Source organism: Pristis pectinata, chromosome 35 (genome assembly GCF_009764475.1).
Source record: "Pristis pectinata isolate sPriPec2 chromosome 35, sPriPec2.1.pri, whole genome shotgun sequence".
NCBI lineage: Eukaryota > Metazoa > Chordata > Chondrichthyes > Rhinopristiformes > Pristidae > Pristis > Pristis pectinata.
Window position 1 is genome coordinate 16,384,327 of NC_067439.1, and position 16,264 is coordinate 16,400,590.

Genomic DNA, 16,264 nt, shown 5'->3' on the forward strand with positions numbered 1-16,264 from the left:
ACCATTTGGTTAGGTTTGCTTTAGAACATTTTGGTTAGATTTGTTTTTACTGTGTTTGAAAGAATATATTTAGCTTTATTATTCTACATACATTTGTGCAATTGGTATGAAATTATGTGCATGTAAAGTTATGATAGTTCTGACTACTCAGTATGTTCGCAGTGAATACTTTAGCTCAATTCTATGTAACAGCAATTAGTAGCAAAAGATTGTTTTACAAAACCGTTATTTGATTTGGAAAATAGTCCTCAGCACATTTCCAATTAAGTTAGAGAAAAATTTAGATGGCATTGTTGTTTTGACTTGTGCAATATTATTTGTAAAATCATTTACACACGACATTTTTCTGTGTTTATGCAGATTACTAGAATTGATGGAACAGTCGACAGTCCTCCTTGCTTGAAAGTTTCCCATAAAACTTTTGGATCTCAGAACAGCAATACAGATATGCTGTTCTTCCGACTCAGCATGCCTATTGAGTTCCATGACACATTTAAATGTACCCCTGGAACTACACCATTGTCCAGAATGACAATCCCAGAAGAAGAAGTTGAAGATATTGATGTGGATTCGGAGTTTGAAGTTCTTAAAAAATCCGCCAGCCGAACTCAAACTGAAACACCTGCCAATGAGAAGGAGAGCTCTAAGGAAGCACCTAAGGAACTGGCAAAAGCAGAGAACGATAAAGATTCCTCCTCTGAGAAAAGTAAATCCAAAACTAGGTTAGTATTTTTGACTTTCTTTGAATAGAACAAAGGGGTTGCTGAGATGAATGAAGAATTCAATTATAGTTGTCAACAGCATTTCTTTCTATGATGTTAGTTTATGTTTCCAAATGAAGGATTTTGTATTATCTTTGGATAACTAATAGTTATAGTTAACTAGAATCATTGAAAATTTACAACACAGGAGGCCATTCAATCTTTTGTATCTGTGTGCCTCTAATCCCAGCATTAGATCCATAGCCCTTCAGGTCGCAGTTCTTCAGATACACACTCAAATACTTTGTGATAAAGCTTCTGCCTCTACTGCCCTTTCAGACAATGAATTCCAGACCCATACTACCTTCCAGCGAAAACATTTTTTCACATCTTCCTTCTACTCATTACAGGCACTGTGTTCAAAATCCAGCACACTGTGGAACAAGAACATCCTGATTTCAGATTTTCCCTAATTTTGCACAATTTATAGATAGCTTTGAAAAAATATCTACTTTATTTGTACTTATCAAACATAGTTTTGTGTTTCCTTTTGCAGTGCCATCTATGGGGGTACCTGCTGGACTTTTGATTATTGACTTTCTTGGTAAAAAGCACAGGAAATTAGAGTTAGCAGAGGTTTGGTGCTTGAAGCCAGGTGGGTGAGGTCAGTGTTTACTTGGACTGGTGTGCCACGTAAACAAAGCAATAAAGCCACTGAGAACCAGCAGCTCGCTGAATTGTTACAATATTCAGGCAATTATTTAACTGAGTATCAAATGAAATAATTTCTAAAATACCCAGACAGTTTTGAGACTATTCTGGTTTTCATTCAGCCAGATTTTATACATTTAACCTCTGCTTGAAATTGGTGCCTCCTGGTTTGGTAAGAGAAATAGGTTCTTCCTATTTATTATCTCTCCCTTTATTCTAAAGGAAACAACCTTGTCCAATCTTTTCTTACAGTTACAATTTTCCAATCCTAGCAACATCTGCTCTGCACTCTTCCATTCTAGTCAGATCTTTTCTGTAATGTGACCAAGACTACACAGTACTGAAGCTGTGACCTAACAAACATTGTATAGAATTCTTGCATAACTTCCCTGTATTATGTTCTTTGCCTCGATTCTTTTAACTACCTTATTGACTTATTAAGGGTCTGTGGAAGTATACTCCAAGTCTCTTTGTCCCCCACATCATTCATTATCCTGATATTTATTGTATATTCTTCTGCTGTGTTAAACTTCCCCAAATGCATTGCCTCGTATTCTCTGGCTTAAATTCCATTTACCACTTTCCAGTTAACTAGACCATTTTATATTGATCTGTATCTTTTCTCCTCAACTTTAAACAAATGGCTAATATTTGTACCATCTGCAAACTTCTTTATCGTGCACCCTACATTTAAGTCTAAATCATTAACGTATAATGCAATTAACAAGGGACTAGGTACTAACTCTTGTGGAATATTACTGATAACAGTTTTCCAGTCACAAAAACACTTGCTTTATTTACTTGTAGTTTAAAAAAAAAGTAAAAATATTTACTTTTTGCTTCCTGCCACTGAGCCAATTTTGAATCCTTGGGCTTTGACTATTTTGACCAGTCTGCCATCTGAGACTTTGTTAAAAGCTTTGCTGAAATTCATATAGGCTAGGTAAATTGTGCAGTCCTCATTGACCCTCCTTGTACCTGTTTGAAAAATTCAATCAAGTGACCTTCCATTAACAAATGCTTGTTAACTGCCCCTGATTAATCTGTGCCTTTCTCGATGAGCATATATGTATTCCTTAGGATAGATGTTAATAATTTGGCATAATGTCCGTATAGACAACATCTACTGCCCTGCCTTTATCAATCTCCTTGGTTACTTCCTCAAAAAAGCTCAATCAAATTTTCACCTCACAAAACATGCAGACTATCCCAATTCAGTCCCCACCTTTCCAAATGAACACAAATCGTGTCCCTTCTAATTCTCTCCAGTAACTTCTGTACCACTGACATAAGACTCACCAAATGCATATTTCAGAATTCTGAAAGTCTTTTATCTCAATAATCCCTTGGTTCCTCAATCATAACTAACAGTGCTTCCTCTTCTTATAATGCATTTGGTTTAGACCTATTAACAGTGAAGAAACAACAATATATTTCCAGGTTAGGATGGGGTCTGTGATGGTGGTGTTCTCATGTGTTTGTTGCCCTTGACTTTCTTAATGGCATTTCTCACAGGCTTGGGAGATGCTGTTGAAGTGCCCAAACTGCAATGCATTTTGTAGATTGCACATTCTGTAGCCACATTGTGTCAGTTGGTGGAAGAAGTGAAAGCTTAGTGAAGTAAATGTGTGAATCAAGAGGTTACTCATTCCTGAGAAGTGTCAAACTTGTCAGACCTACAGTCATCAAGGCAAGTGGAGAGTACACCATCACACTCCTAACGTATGTTTTGTGAATGGTGAAAAAGTTTGGAGTATCAGGAAGAGAGTCACTTCCTGCAGATTACCCAGCTTCTGACCTGCTCTTCCTTCTGTGGCTTTTGGGTTAAGGGTGATCCTCAAATTTTGATGGTGTAGTACTCTGTAATGATAATGCCATTGAATGTCAAAGGTTAAACTCTCACTTGTTGGAGATGTCTATTAGCTGACAATGGTGCAAAATTTTACTTGCCACACACCAGACCATATCTGAATGTTGTCTATGCCCGTGTGAATGGAAATGAATGTTGTATAATCATCAGCAAACATCCCCATTTCTAACCTTGTGAGAGAAATAAGATCATTGATGAAGATGATTGGGCTGCAGCCACTTTCCTGAGGAACCGCTGCAGTGATGCCCTGAGCCTGTGATGATTGCCCTCCACAAACAGAATTATTATCTTTTGCACAAGTGATGACTCCAACCACTAGAGTGTTTTCCCTTTGATGTTGATTGATTTCAACTTTACCAAGAATCCTTGATGCCACATTTGGTCAAGTTGTGCCAAACTACCACTTTCCTCCCAACCTAATTCTTCCCTTTCTTGCAAGATCTTCCTGCGTTCTTTCCTTAATTGCTTACTATTACACAGAAGGATTCCTTCCCCCTTTTCTCACATCATTAATCTTGTTTTAGCACATCTTTGCTGGTTTCCAGTTCTGATGAAAGTCCTCAAATATTAATTCTTCCTCCTTCCACAGAAGCTGCCTGACAGTTTGAGTAGTTCCAGCATTTTCTGGTTCTACGTATGACTTATTTACTTTTTCTGCATTTTAGGTTCTTATTCAAAAAAAAGCCTGCCTTTATTGCTCCTCCACCAGTTACACCAACTGTCCCCCGCTTAATAGAGGATGTGGTGCCAGATGACAGGGATGACCCAGAAATTATTTTGAACACAACCACGGTAAATAATTAACTGGAATCAGAATGAATGATATAAATAAATGACACTTGCTCTGTTAAGTTGTTGATTGGGTTTTCTTAAGGTCATAAAGTATTTGTCATAAAGTATTTAAAAATGTTATTCATGATTATTTGATGATTTATTTATGAATATCATTGAACAATCTAAATTAATAGCATTTCAAAAAGCCCCAGTTCGTACTTTGAGATCCAGTGATTTAACAAGAAATGTCCTTCACTTGGCCAGCATTTCGAACTTTACCCCTATTCCTCTCTATGAAGGACATTGGCAAACCACCATTACTTGATGAAAAGCCACAATTATGTGATTTATTAAGTTCAGTGTTATGACTTTGTGGTGAGATATGAACACACACCATCTGTTGCCAGTTCAGGACAGCAATTAGTTCACTTCTACTGCACTGTATTTCATCCCCAGTAAAACAAAAGTCCTTGGAAAATTCTTGTGATCTGATGCTTCTGGTTTCTAATGTGGTGTCTTATTTTGACAGTATTACTATTCTGTGAGAATATTTGCTGGACAGGAACCAAGTGGTGTGTGGGTTGGCTGGGTGACACCAGACTTTCATCAATATGATGGCAACTTCGATTTATCCAAAGTTCGTACAGTCACTGTTTCAGTGGGAGATGACCAAGGAAAAGTTCATGACAGGTATCAGAGCTAGTAGAGTTGAGATTTTAAACCTGCTTACTACAAATTACCAAAAACTTTGCTGTTTAATTTTTGTAAACATGATTATCTGCACATAAATTCTGAATTTTCATTGAGACTTTGGTTTACTAATATGCAGAAATATTTTCCAATTTAAAACTGGATTTGTATTCTGTTGTTATTGCTGTATTTGAAAATGTTTTACTAGATTGCATATGCTCTTTTTTGCATTAGTTTTACTAGTAACACAAACTACCTAACAATTCTGTGAAGAATTTGCTTTTTTTTCATTTGATAAAAAATATTGAGCAACATTGTAAACTTCCAGTTCAAAATTTATCAACTTTTTCTGAATTCCAGGTTGAAAATATCTGTATAATATATGCAGATTCGGACATCTTTTTGCCAACTTTCCTGTCAGAAACATGTCAAGTTAGTTTTAACAGATACTTGCTGCAAATTTGCAGTTTACTGGGGTGATCTGTCTAGAAGACGTTGTACATGTGGTGTTTCTGATTCATTTTATAAAAGGATTATACTTTCTATTTTGTTATCATCATTACTGTGCACATTATTTTAAAATGTTTCGCTATTTTTCACAATCATGTGGGTTTTTGTAATTTTATGTCATTGTATGTTAAAACACAAAAAAAAGTCATGAATGGTATTGCTCCTCACTATTTATGAGGAGCTTTTGGTACTTACCAACTACACAGCAATAAATGTACAATTTTGCTTCTTATTAAATGTAGAATTTGAATGTATTGTAAGAAACTACTCTTCCATTTTTGTAACAATATCAAGATTCTGTGTAATAAAATCTTTTGCTCTTCTGACAGCATGAAGCGCAGCAATTGTTACATGGTCTGGGGAGGTGAATTTAGTAATAACTCACAGCAAGCAAGCCGTAGTAACGTTGACCTGGAGATTGGATGTCTTGTGGATTTGGCTACTGGCCTCATGACTTTCACAGCTAACGGAAAAGACATTAACACTTATTACCAGGTAATTTCACTCTTTTACGTACAGATAGTTAAGAAAACTAACTTCTGTATTTTAATTAGAGCAGGAATTGTATGACTAGAAACATAAGAAAAGGAGTAGGTAATTCAGGCCTTGGAGATTGCTCACTATTCAGCTAAGTTATGACTGATCTCAGTCTTGCACCTCCACCCATCTTGGCTGCATTTTCTTTAATTCTCTTGTCTAGCTGAAACCAGTCCTTTGTCTCCATGGATGCTGCTTGACCTACTGAGTTCATCAAGTTTTCAGTTTTTTTACCAGGTTATAGAATTGGCAGTCTCTTGTCTCTAGCTAAGATCTATTAATTGTAAATATAAATGTATTAATTTTTTTGTGGGAGAGAGCTCCACAGCTTTGAGTCTTTTCAGGAAAGCATTCTCTTTTGAATGGTGTAATTATAATTTTGCGATTCTGTTTCCTTGCCTTAGTGTCCTGTGTGAACAGAATTGTCTTAGACCATAGGACTGCAAGATATAGGAGCAGAAATAGGCTGTTTGGCCCATCAAGTCTGGTCTGCCATTCAATCATGGCTGATTTTATTTTTCAACCCCACTCTCCCATCTTCTCCCCCAAACCCTGAACCCCCTTACCAATCAAGAACCTGTTAATCTCTGTTTTAAGTACACCCAATGCCAAATTCCACAGATTCACCACCCTCTGGCTGAAGAAATTCCTTCTCATCTTAGTTTTAAAGGTATGTCCCTTTATTCTGAGGCTGTGCCCTCAGATTGTAGACTCTCCTAGTAATGGAAACATCTTTGCCATGTCCACTTTAACCAGATCTTTCAGTATCTGATAGGTTTCAATGAAATCCCCTCTCATCCTTCTGAACTCCATTTAGTACAGGCCCAGAGACGTCAAACGCTCCTCACACGGTAAGCCTTTCATTCCTAGAATCATTCTTGTGAACCTCCTCTGGACCCTGTCCAGGACCAGCACATCCTTTCTTAGATACAGGGCTCAAAATTTCTCACAATATTTCAAATGCAGTCTTACCAATGCCTTATAAGATCCTCAGCAGTACATCCTTACTTTTATATTCTAGTCCTCTCAAAATGAATGCTAACATTGCATTTGCCTTCTTTACCACTGACTCAATCTGTGTTAACTTCAAGAGAATCCTGAACTAGGACTCCCAAGTCCCTTTGCAGCTCAGATTTCTGAATTTTTCCCCATTTAGAAAATAGTCGATACCTTTATTCTTCCTGCAGCGTGCATAATCCCGTACTTCCCTACGCTGTATCCCATCTGACACTTTTTTGCCCACTCTCCCAACCTGTTCAGGTCTTTCTGCAGATTCCATGCCTCCCTGACACTACCTGTCTATCTTGGTATCATCTGCAAACTTGACCACAATGCCATTAGTTCCTTCATCCAGATCATTAACGTATAAAGTGCAAAGTTGTGGTCCCAACACTGACCCCTGAGGAACTCCACTAGTCACTGGCAGCCATCCTGAAAAGGACCCCTTTATCCCCACTCTCTGACTTCTGCCAGTCAGCCAATCTTTTATCCATGCTAGTACCTTGCCTCTAACACCATGGGCTCTTCATTATAGAGTAATATGGCATGGAATTAGGCCCTTCGGCCCAACTGGTCCATGTTGACCACAGCCCCTCTGGTCCTAGTTGCCCATGTTCGGCCCATAACCCTCCAAGGTCCTCCCCTCCATGTACGTATCCAAATACCTCTTAAATGTTGCAATTATCCTGGCCTTGACTACTTCCTCTGGCAACTCATTCCAGGTACTCACTACCCTTTGTGTAAAGAAGTTACGTCTCAGGTCTCTTTTAAATCTCTCTCCTCTTATCTTGTATCTGTGCCCTCTAGTTTTGGACTCCGCAACCCTGGGGAAAAGACTATGACCATCCACCTTATCCATACCCCTCATGATTTTATGAACTTCTATGAGGTCATCCCACATTCTGCTACAGTCCAAGGAATAAAGATCCATTGTGGCCAACTGCTCCCTATAAGTCTGGCCCTCTAGTCCAGGCAGCATCCTTGTAAATCTCTTCTGCACCCTCTCCAGCTTGGCAATGTCTTTCCTATAAAATGGTGATTAAAACTGCACACAATACTTCTTATCTTGTTTAGCAGCCTTGTGTGTGGTACTTTGTCAAATCCAAGTAAATAACATTCATGGACTCTTCCTTTGTCTAACCTGCTTATTTCTAACAGACTTGTCAGGCAAGATCTCCCCTTACCAAAACTGTGCTGACTTTGCCCTATTTTACCACATTCTTCCAAGTACTCCAAAATATTATCCTTAATAATGGACTGTAAAATATTACCAACCACAAAGATCAGGTTAACCAGCCTATAATTTCCTGTCTTTTGCCTCCCTCCCTTCTTAAACAGAGGTGATTTTCCAGTCCTCTGGGACCCTCCCTGACTCCAGTGATTCTTGAAAGATCACTACTAATGCCTCCACAATCTCTTCAGCTACCTCTTGGAGAACTCTGGGGTGTAGTCCATCTGGCCCTGGGCATTTATCCACCTTCAGGCCGTTCAGATTCCCAGCACCTTCTCTTTAGTAATGGCATAATAATTTTCTTTCTGTTTGCCCTGTCAACTTCTTTCAATTTTATAATAACCTCATTCAAATCACCTTTTATATTCTAGGGTTTAGTTTATAGAATTTCTCTTAAATCTTTTGACCCTTGTTAACATTCTTGCTGATCTGCACTGCAGTCCTCTCAAGGCCACAATGTTCTTTCCAAGGTAGAGCTTTACTGTGTTCCAGATGTGGTGTAGCTCTGGTGTGTAGACATAGCAACATTTCCTCTTCATGTTTTAGATCTGAGGGAAAACATTTCAACTTTTTTGTTTGTACTCACTACAATATTTTGGCGCCATGTTCATGGGCCCCTATAGTTCTTTGGACATTTACTGTTCTTATCTTTCCACTACCGAAGCAATTCACTCCTGTTCCAGAACAGAAAAAAATTAATGGTCTCTCATGTATCTTCGAAAAATCCATCTGCCACATTTTCTTGATCTTGTTTAGTGCACTGCTGTCTCTTGTGCAATGTAAACATTGGTTCCCATAGAGGAAGAGAGTAGGCAATTAATGGTGGGAATAGAGAAATGTCAGAAATTATAAATAGTTATTTTGGATTATTTTTAATGGTAGAAAACACCAAAAACTTACCGACAATAGAAGATAATTAAGGGGCTATCTCTATCACTAGAAACAAAATACTGAGCAAGCTTTAGGGCCAGCTTTCAGCAGCAGCCAAGACCCAAGGCATTTTTCTATGTGTGCTGCACCATTGCACAATGCAAAAGAAAGCCTTGGGCAAGCCCAGACCAGGACTGAGACTTGGTGTCTCTAGTTGGGGTGGATGGGGTGGGGGAGGTGGGAGGGAGAATGGAGGAGAGGATTGGATATTGGGAAGATGTGGGTGGGGAGAGAGAGGAAGTCCTTGAGCTGACATTGGGTTTAGAGTCATGGAGTTGTATAACATGGAAACAGGCCATTCAGCCCTCTACATTCATGGTGACCAGTGGGCACCCATCCATATTAATCCCATCTTCCCAATAACCGTCTATGTCTTTGCCCATAACCTATGTCTAGTTGATTCATGTGCTCATCTAGCACTTCTTAAATGGTGTCAGCAACTCTGCTTCCACCAGTCTCTCTGGCAGTATATTCCAGGTAATCCTCTCTAAATCTCATACCTCTTACCCTAAATCTATGTCCTCTAGTTTTAGTCACCTCTGATAAGGGGAAAGTTTCCTGCAGACCACCATATCTGTACCACTCATAATGTTACTGTATATACTTCAATCATGTCCCCTCTTAATCTCATCCTCTCTAGAGAAATCAGAACTTGCCCCTCCTGTTTTTTTTCCTCAAAACTAAAATGATCCACACCAGGCAACATCCTGATGTATCTCCTCTGCACTCTCTCCAGTGCTATTATATAATTCCTATAGTGTGGTTACCAGACCTGTACGCGGTGCTCCATTTGAAGCTTGACCAATCTTTTATAAAGTTGGAGCATAACCTTCCTTCTCTTGTATTCAATGTCCTGATTAATGAAGAAAAGTATCCCATGTGCTTCATTGGAATGTAAGAAATGTAGGAATCTAGAGTAGGAAACTCTACCCCATTCCCACTGTGATTTCCCTGTCTTTGGCATCTTAGACTATTCCACTGAAGCCCAGCTTAAGCTCGAAGAACAGCATTTGATCTTACCATGTGACACATTATAGCCCTCAGCACTTATTCAACAATTGCCTACCTTCTTTCCAGTTTATTTCAGATCCGACCAATTCTGATAAAAGGTCATCAACCTGTAATGTTAACTGTGTTTTCTGTCTCTACAACACTGCCGGATCCTGCTGAGTATTTCCAGCATATTTCAGATTTCCAGTAACTCTAATGTTCTGCATGTCACATCTTTCCTCATTCGTCTTCTATGTACATCTCCTTCTGACAGATCTCCTGCCGTTTATAAGCTTTCGCCATCCCTCAGCTGGCAGCACCACCACGATTTGCATCATTCATTTTCTCTCTCTCTTCACCACATTACAAATATTGACTTCATTCTCTGCATTTTAAAACATATTTGTTTACTAACTTTGCCTCATTTTAATGAAGAGTGATCAACCTGAAATGTTAACCTTGTTTTTCTCTCCAGAGATACTGCTTGACCTGCTGATTATTATTATCATATGTACCAAGGTACAGTGGAAAAACTTGTCATGCATACTGTTCGTACCAATTATTTGAAGCAATTTTTGTTTCTTTTAGATTTTCAGCATCTTCAGCTATTTTGCTTTTTGAAGCAAATGTATATAATTCATACAGAAGTTGTATTTCGACACAGACAATTTCAGTTCCGGTTAATTCAGCATTGTTTCCATGAAGAGATGATGTCTTCAGTTGTGCACTGATATTCATTAAGCATTTAGAAAAAAAAAACTAGCTGAGCTTTTTTTCCAAGTCATAGAGTCATACAGCACGGAAACAGGCCCTTCAGCCCAACTGATCCATGTCAACAAAGATACCCATCCATGCTTGTTCCCTTTTGCCCATGTTTGGCCCATATCCCTTTAAACCTTTCCTATCCATGTGTCTTTTAAATGTTGTTAATGTACCTGCCTCAACCACTTCCTCTGGCAACTCTTTCCATTTCTGGACCACTCTCTGGGTGAAAATACTACCCCTCAGGTTCCTATTAAATCTACCCTCTCACCTTAAACCTACGCCCTCTTGTTCCTGATTCCCCAACCTTGGGAAGAATGATTGCCCCTCATGATCTTATTTACCTTTTTAAGGTCACCTCTCACTCTCCAACACTCCAGTGAATAAAGTTCCAGCCTGGTCAGCCTCACTCCATAAAATGTTTAATTATATTCAATAACATATGTGAACAAGTCAAAGGAATTGAACATTGACTGCTCTAACTCCATCTACAAGTTCTCAGGTGATACCACCGTAGTGGGCTGTATCTTAAATAATGATGAGTCGGGAGTACAAGAAGGAGATAGCGAGCTTAGTGATATGGTGTCATGACAACAACCTTTCACTCAATATCAGCAAGACAAAAGAGCTGGTCATTGACTTCAGGAAGGGGGGTGGTGCACATGCTCCTGTGTACCTCAATGGTACTGAGGTCAAGAGGGTTGAGAGCTTCAAGTTCCTAGGAGCGAACATTACCAATAACCTGTCCTGGCCCAACCACATAGATGCCACGACCAAGAAAGCTCATCAGCATCTCTACTTTCCCAGGAGGCTAAAGAAATTTGGCATGTCCTCGTCGACCCTCACCAATTTTTATCGATGCTCCATAGAAAGCATCCTTTCCAGATGCATGACAGCTTGGTATAGCAACTGCTCTGCCTGTGACTGCAAGAAACTACAGAGAGTTGCAGATGCAGCTCAGTACATCACAGAAATTAGCCTCCCCTCCATGGATTCTGTCTATACTTCTCACTGCCTCAGTAAAAAAGCCAGCATAATCAAACAATCCACTCACCCGGACATTCTCTCTTCTCCCCTCTCCCATCGGGTAGAAGATACAAAAGCCTGAAAGCACGTACCACCAAGCTCAAGGACAACTTCTATCCAGCTGTTATAAGACTATTGAATGGTTCCTGAGTACAATAAGATGGACTCGGCCTCCCAGTCTACCTTGTTATGACCTTGCACCTTATTGTCTATCTGCACTGCACTTTCTTTATAACTGTAGCATTTTATTCTGCATTCTGTTACTGTTTTATCTTGTACTACCCTAATGTACTATGTAATGAATTGATCTGTATAAACGGTATGCAGGACAAGTTTTTCACTGTACCTTGGAATTCCAATTCCTTTTTTTTGGAAAATGAGCACCCCAGGGTGGATTTGATGCAACTTTAATATTATTTGTCACAATCTGGTAGGATTAAACTTCATAGTGCTGATACACTGCCTAGCAGTGAAATCATATATTTAAATTAGAAGCATGTATTTTGATTTGTCAGACATCAGCTGCATTGACTTTTAAAATTGTTTGCCCTTTTCTATATTTTACTTTATAGGTTGAACCAAGTAAGAAGTTATTCCCTGCAGTCTTTGTGCAGCCTTCCAGTCAGAGTATGTACCAGTTTGAGCTTGGAAAGCTGAAGGTAAGTCCAACATTGGTATATGGGTCATATTTATAAACTGTGCATTGAATTATGAATGGAATTTTTAAAACTGATTTTCAAAATATTACTTTAATGTTTCATGCTTAATATGAACCTTTTAAATTCTTTGATGTTCAGTGTTGTTAACCTGCTGTGTAAGCTAATGGTGAAAGACTAATGCTATGGCTGTACCTCAGAATAAGCGAGTAGCTCTGCAGTACAGCTTTAGGAATTAACTATTGAGAGCAAAGATTTTGTTGCTACTCATTTCTTCACTCAACTTTTACAGAGTTCAGCAAGGAAAATAGAATTACAATTAAATTTCTCAGAAATTTTATTTCAAGGGATACGGATAGCACACAAAAGAAAACTCTGATGATGGGCTGATCTGTATTAGTTTCCTACAGGATGCATTCATGTTCCAGGAATATTTTAAACTTGGTTTATTTTGCAGAGTTTATAGTAGGGTAAGACTGTTTTAAAATATCTAATGTAAATATTACAGTTGTTTCAGAAACATGGTTGAGGGGTGGGCAGGACTGGCAGGTCAATGTTCCGGGGTGCAGATTCTATAGGCATGATAGAGGTGGGGGTAAGAGAGGAGGTGGGAGTTGCTTTTTTGATTTGGGAGAACATCACGGCAGTACCTAGAAGGTATTCTTGGGGAATCGTTTAGTGAGGCTACATGAATGGAACTCAGAAATAAGATGGGAGTGACCACTTTAATGGGATTGTACTAAAGACCTCCCACTAGTCAGCGGGAATTAAAGGATCAAATATGTAGGGAGATCACAGGTAGCTGTAAAAGCGATAGGGTTGTAATAGCAGGTGATTTTAACTGTACAAGTCATTGGTGACATCACACTTGGTGTATTGTGTGCAGTTCTGGTTGCCCAGCCATAGGACATGTGTCATTAAGCTGGAAAAGGTGCAGAAAAGATTCACGAGGATGTTACCAGGACTGGAGGGCTTGGGTGATAAGGAAAGACTGGGGACTTTTAAATAAGTGGGTATTTTTTTTTCCTGGAGCATAGGAAGCTGAGAGGTGACCACATAGAGGTCGATAAAATCATGAGGGGAGTAGATAAGTTGGATGATCAGTCTTTTTGCCAGAGTAGGGGAGTCTAAAACTAGAGGGCATAGATTTAAGGTGAGAGAGGAAAGATTTAAACTGGACCTGAGGGGCAACTTTTTCCACACAGAGGGTGGTAGGAATATGGAATGAGCTGCCAGGGGAAGTGGTAGAGGCAGGTACAATTACAATGTTTAAAAGACATTTGGACAGGTACATGGATAGGAAAGGTTTAGATGGATATGGGCCAAATGTGGGCAAATGGGACAAGCTCAGGTAGGCATGGACAAGTTGAGCCAAAGTGCTTGTTTCCATGCTGTATGACTCTATGACTCCAAACTTTCCTGATTAAGTGAAGCTTATGCTGCTTTGGAGTCAGTCCACCTCAGCACAAAATATTTTAAACTATTTTTGTGTGCTGGTGAAAAACAAATTTAAAAATAACTTCTCTGGATAGGAGATGACTAAATGTTAGACCAGAATGTGATCCTGTCAGAATATCTCACTTCCCTATTGTTCTGGGCACCGCACCATCCACACTGCTTCGATCATCATTGTCGTCCACTGCAATCCCCAGCCTGAAAGCAGCTTAAGTCACCAACACCATTCCTCCTTCCTCCTTCTCCGCACCCCCCCGCCTCCCCCCACCATTGTTGGGCGGGTAGCAACGTTGTAACTGTACTGGAACAGCTTGACTACAGGCATGCATACTTTAATGTGCAAGTCTTTAATTCTACATATGGGATATTGTCTGGCCCCGTAGCTTTTGCTATATCCATTGCTCTCAGCTGTTTCTTGAGAACATGTGAATTAAATGGAATTGGCTGAAATCTGGCTTGCCGAGTTGTAGTTATACAGCACGGAAACGGGTGCATTGGCCTAACTTGTCCATGCCGATCTAAGAAACATAAACCTCCCTGATAGTGGACACCACATGTTACCATCTGCCCACACTGCCTCCCTTATTTGCTCCACCTTCCGTTCCTATGAGATTCCAACATCTGCTGCCCTTTGGTGCCTCTGCCATCACCTCCCAGCCTCTGTCACTATTTCCACTTTTCCCTCTTCCATCTAATTATCACCACTCTTCGCATGGATCCCCCTATCATTTTTCAGCTCTTGCCCCACCCCTCCACTGCACATCTTTATACTAGCTATCTTCCCTCTAGCTTTCAGTCCAGATGAAGGCTCTCGACCCTAAGCATCAACTGTCCATTTCTCTCCCCAGCTGCTGCCTGAGCCACTGAGTTCCTCCAGCAGTTTGTTTTTTGCTCCAGTTTCCAGCATCTGCAATCTCTTGTGTCTCTCTGGATCAATCACTCGGCACTTCTGCCTAAACAGGTTGCAAATACTTCAGCCTTGTCTTTGGCATGCACATGTTGTATCCTGCTGTGGTTGAGAATGGAACTATTTCTGAAGCCTCCTTTATAGCTCATGGAGGTGTACTGTGCAAACATGGGCCCCTCGGCCCACCACATCCATGCTGACCTTACTCCTCATCTACATTAATCCCATGCCCTCACCCTAGATCCTTATTTTTCTATGCCCTGCCTTTCAAGTGCCTGCCTAAATATTTTTAAATGCAGTTGATTTTATCTGACTTCACCACCACCTCAGACAGTGAGTTCCAGATATCAACTGCTCTCTGTAAGAACACAACTTCCCCTCAAATCCCCTTTAAAAATTCCTTCCTTTCACATTAAACTTATGCTGTCTTGTTTTTGATACCCCTACCATGGGAAAAAGATTCTTACTGTCTACCCTGTCTATACCTCTTAGAATTTTATAAACCTCTGTCAGGTCACCCCTTGGCTGCCTTTGTTCCACGGAAAACAAACCCATACTATGCAATTTCTCCATGTAATTGAAGTCTTCCAATACAGGCAATATCCTGGTGAATCTCCTCTGCATTCTCTTCAATACAGTCTAATCCTTCCTGTAGTGTGGCAACTAGAACTACACACAATGCTCCAAGTGCGGTCCAACCAGTATGTTGTAAAGATGCAACGTAACATTCCAGCTTTTATATTGTATGCCCCAACCTATGACGTTAAGCATGCCATATGCCTCCTTCACCACCCAATCAAACTGTGTTGCACTTTTTCAGGGAACTTTCGACTTGAACTTGAACCCCAAGGTCGCTCTATCCATCAATATTCCTTTGCACCCTACAATTTACTGTATATGCCCTTACCCCGTTTGACTTCCCAAAATGCACAACCTCGCACTTGTCAGGATTAAATACTATCTGCCAACACTCTACTCAATTTTACAACTGATCTGTATCCTGCTGTAACCTTCCTCGTTTTCCATAATACCACCAACATGACATCCACAAACTTACTAATCACATTCTCATCCAAGTTTGTTAATCTATATCACAGACAACACCGATCCCTGCAGTACAGCACTGGTCACAGACTTCCAGTCACAAAAGCCACTGACACTTCCACCATCCGCTCAGTTTTATATCCTAGCAGGACTCAGGACATATTGTCCCAAAAAACTTTCTTGGATGCACTTAACAAACTCTCCTCCCTCTGGGCTCCTTGCACAAAGGCAGTCGCGTTCAACATTGGGAAAGTTAAATTCCCTGCTACTATAAGCCTATTGCTTTTGTACCTTTCTGAGATTTGCTCAACTATCTATTGCTCTAATTTCCACTGAGTATAGTACAGTCCTGGAAACGTGATCACCTCTCTCTTATTCTTAAGTTCTACCCACATGGCCTCATTGGACCATCCCTCCTGGATGTCGTCTCTAGGTACTGCCGTTAAATTATCCCTAATTAGGAGTGTGAAT

General features: G+C 39.9%; 1 protein-coding gene across 9 annotated transcripts in view; it reads left to right on the forward strand.

The window, feature by feature from the left end:
* LOC127586448 (ryanodine receptor 1-like) overlaps positions 1-16,264 on the forward strand; it is a 625,703-nt gene that overhangs the window by 182,834 nt on the left and 426,605 nt on the right. For all 9 annotated transcript variants that reach the window (XM_052044410.1, XM_052044408.1, XM_052044411.1 and 6 more), the window contains 5 exons: positions 361-722; positions 3,948-4,074; positions 4,586-4,746; positions 5,586-5,751; positions 12,304-12,390. In XM_052044410.1, coding sequence (XP_051900370.1) covers positions 361-722; positions 3,948-4,074; positions 4,586-4,746; positions 5,586-5,751; positions 12,304-12,390 — 903 coding nt within the window. The remainder of the gene's footprint in view (positions 1-360; positions 723-3,947; positions 4,075-4,585; positions 4,747-5,585; positions 5,752-12,303; positions 12,391-16,264) is intronic.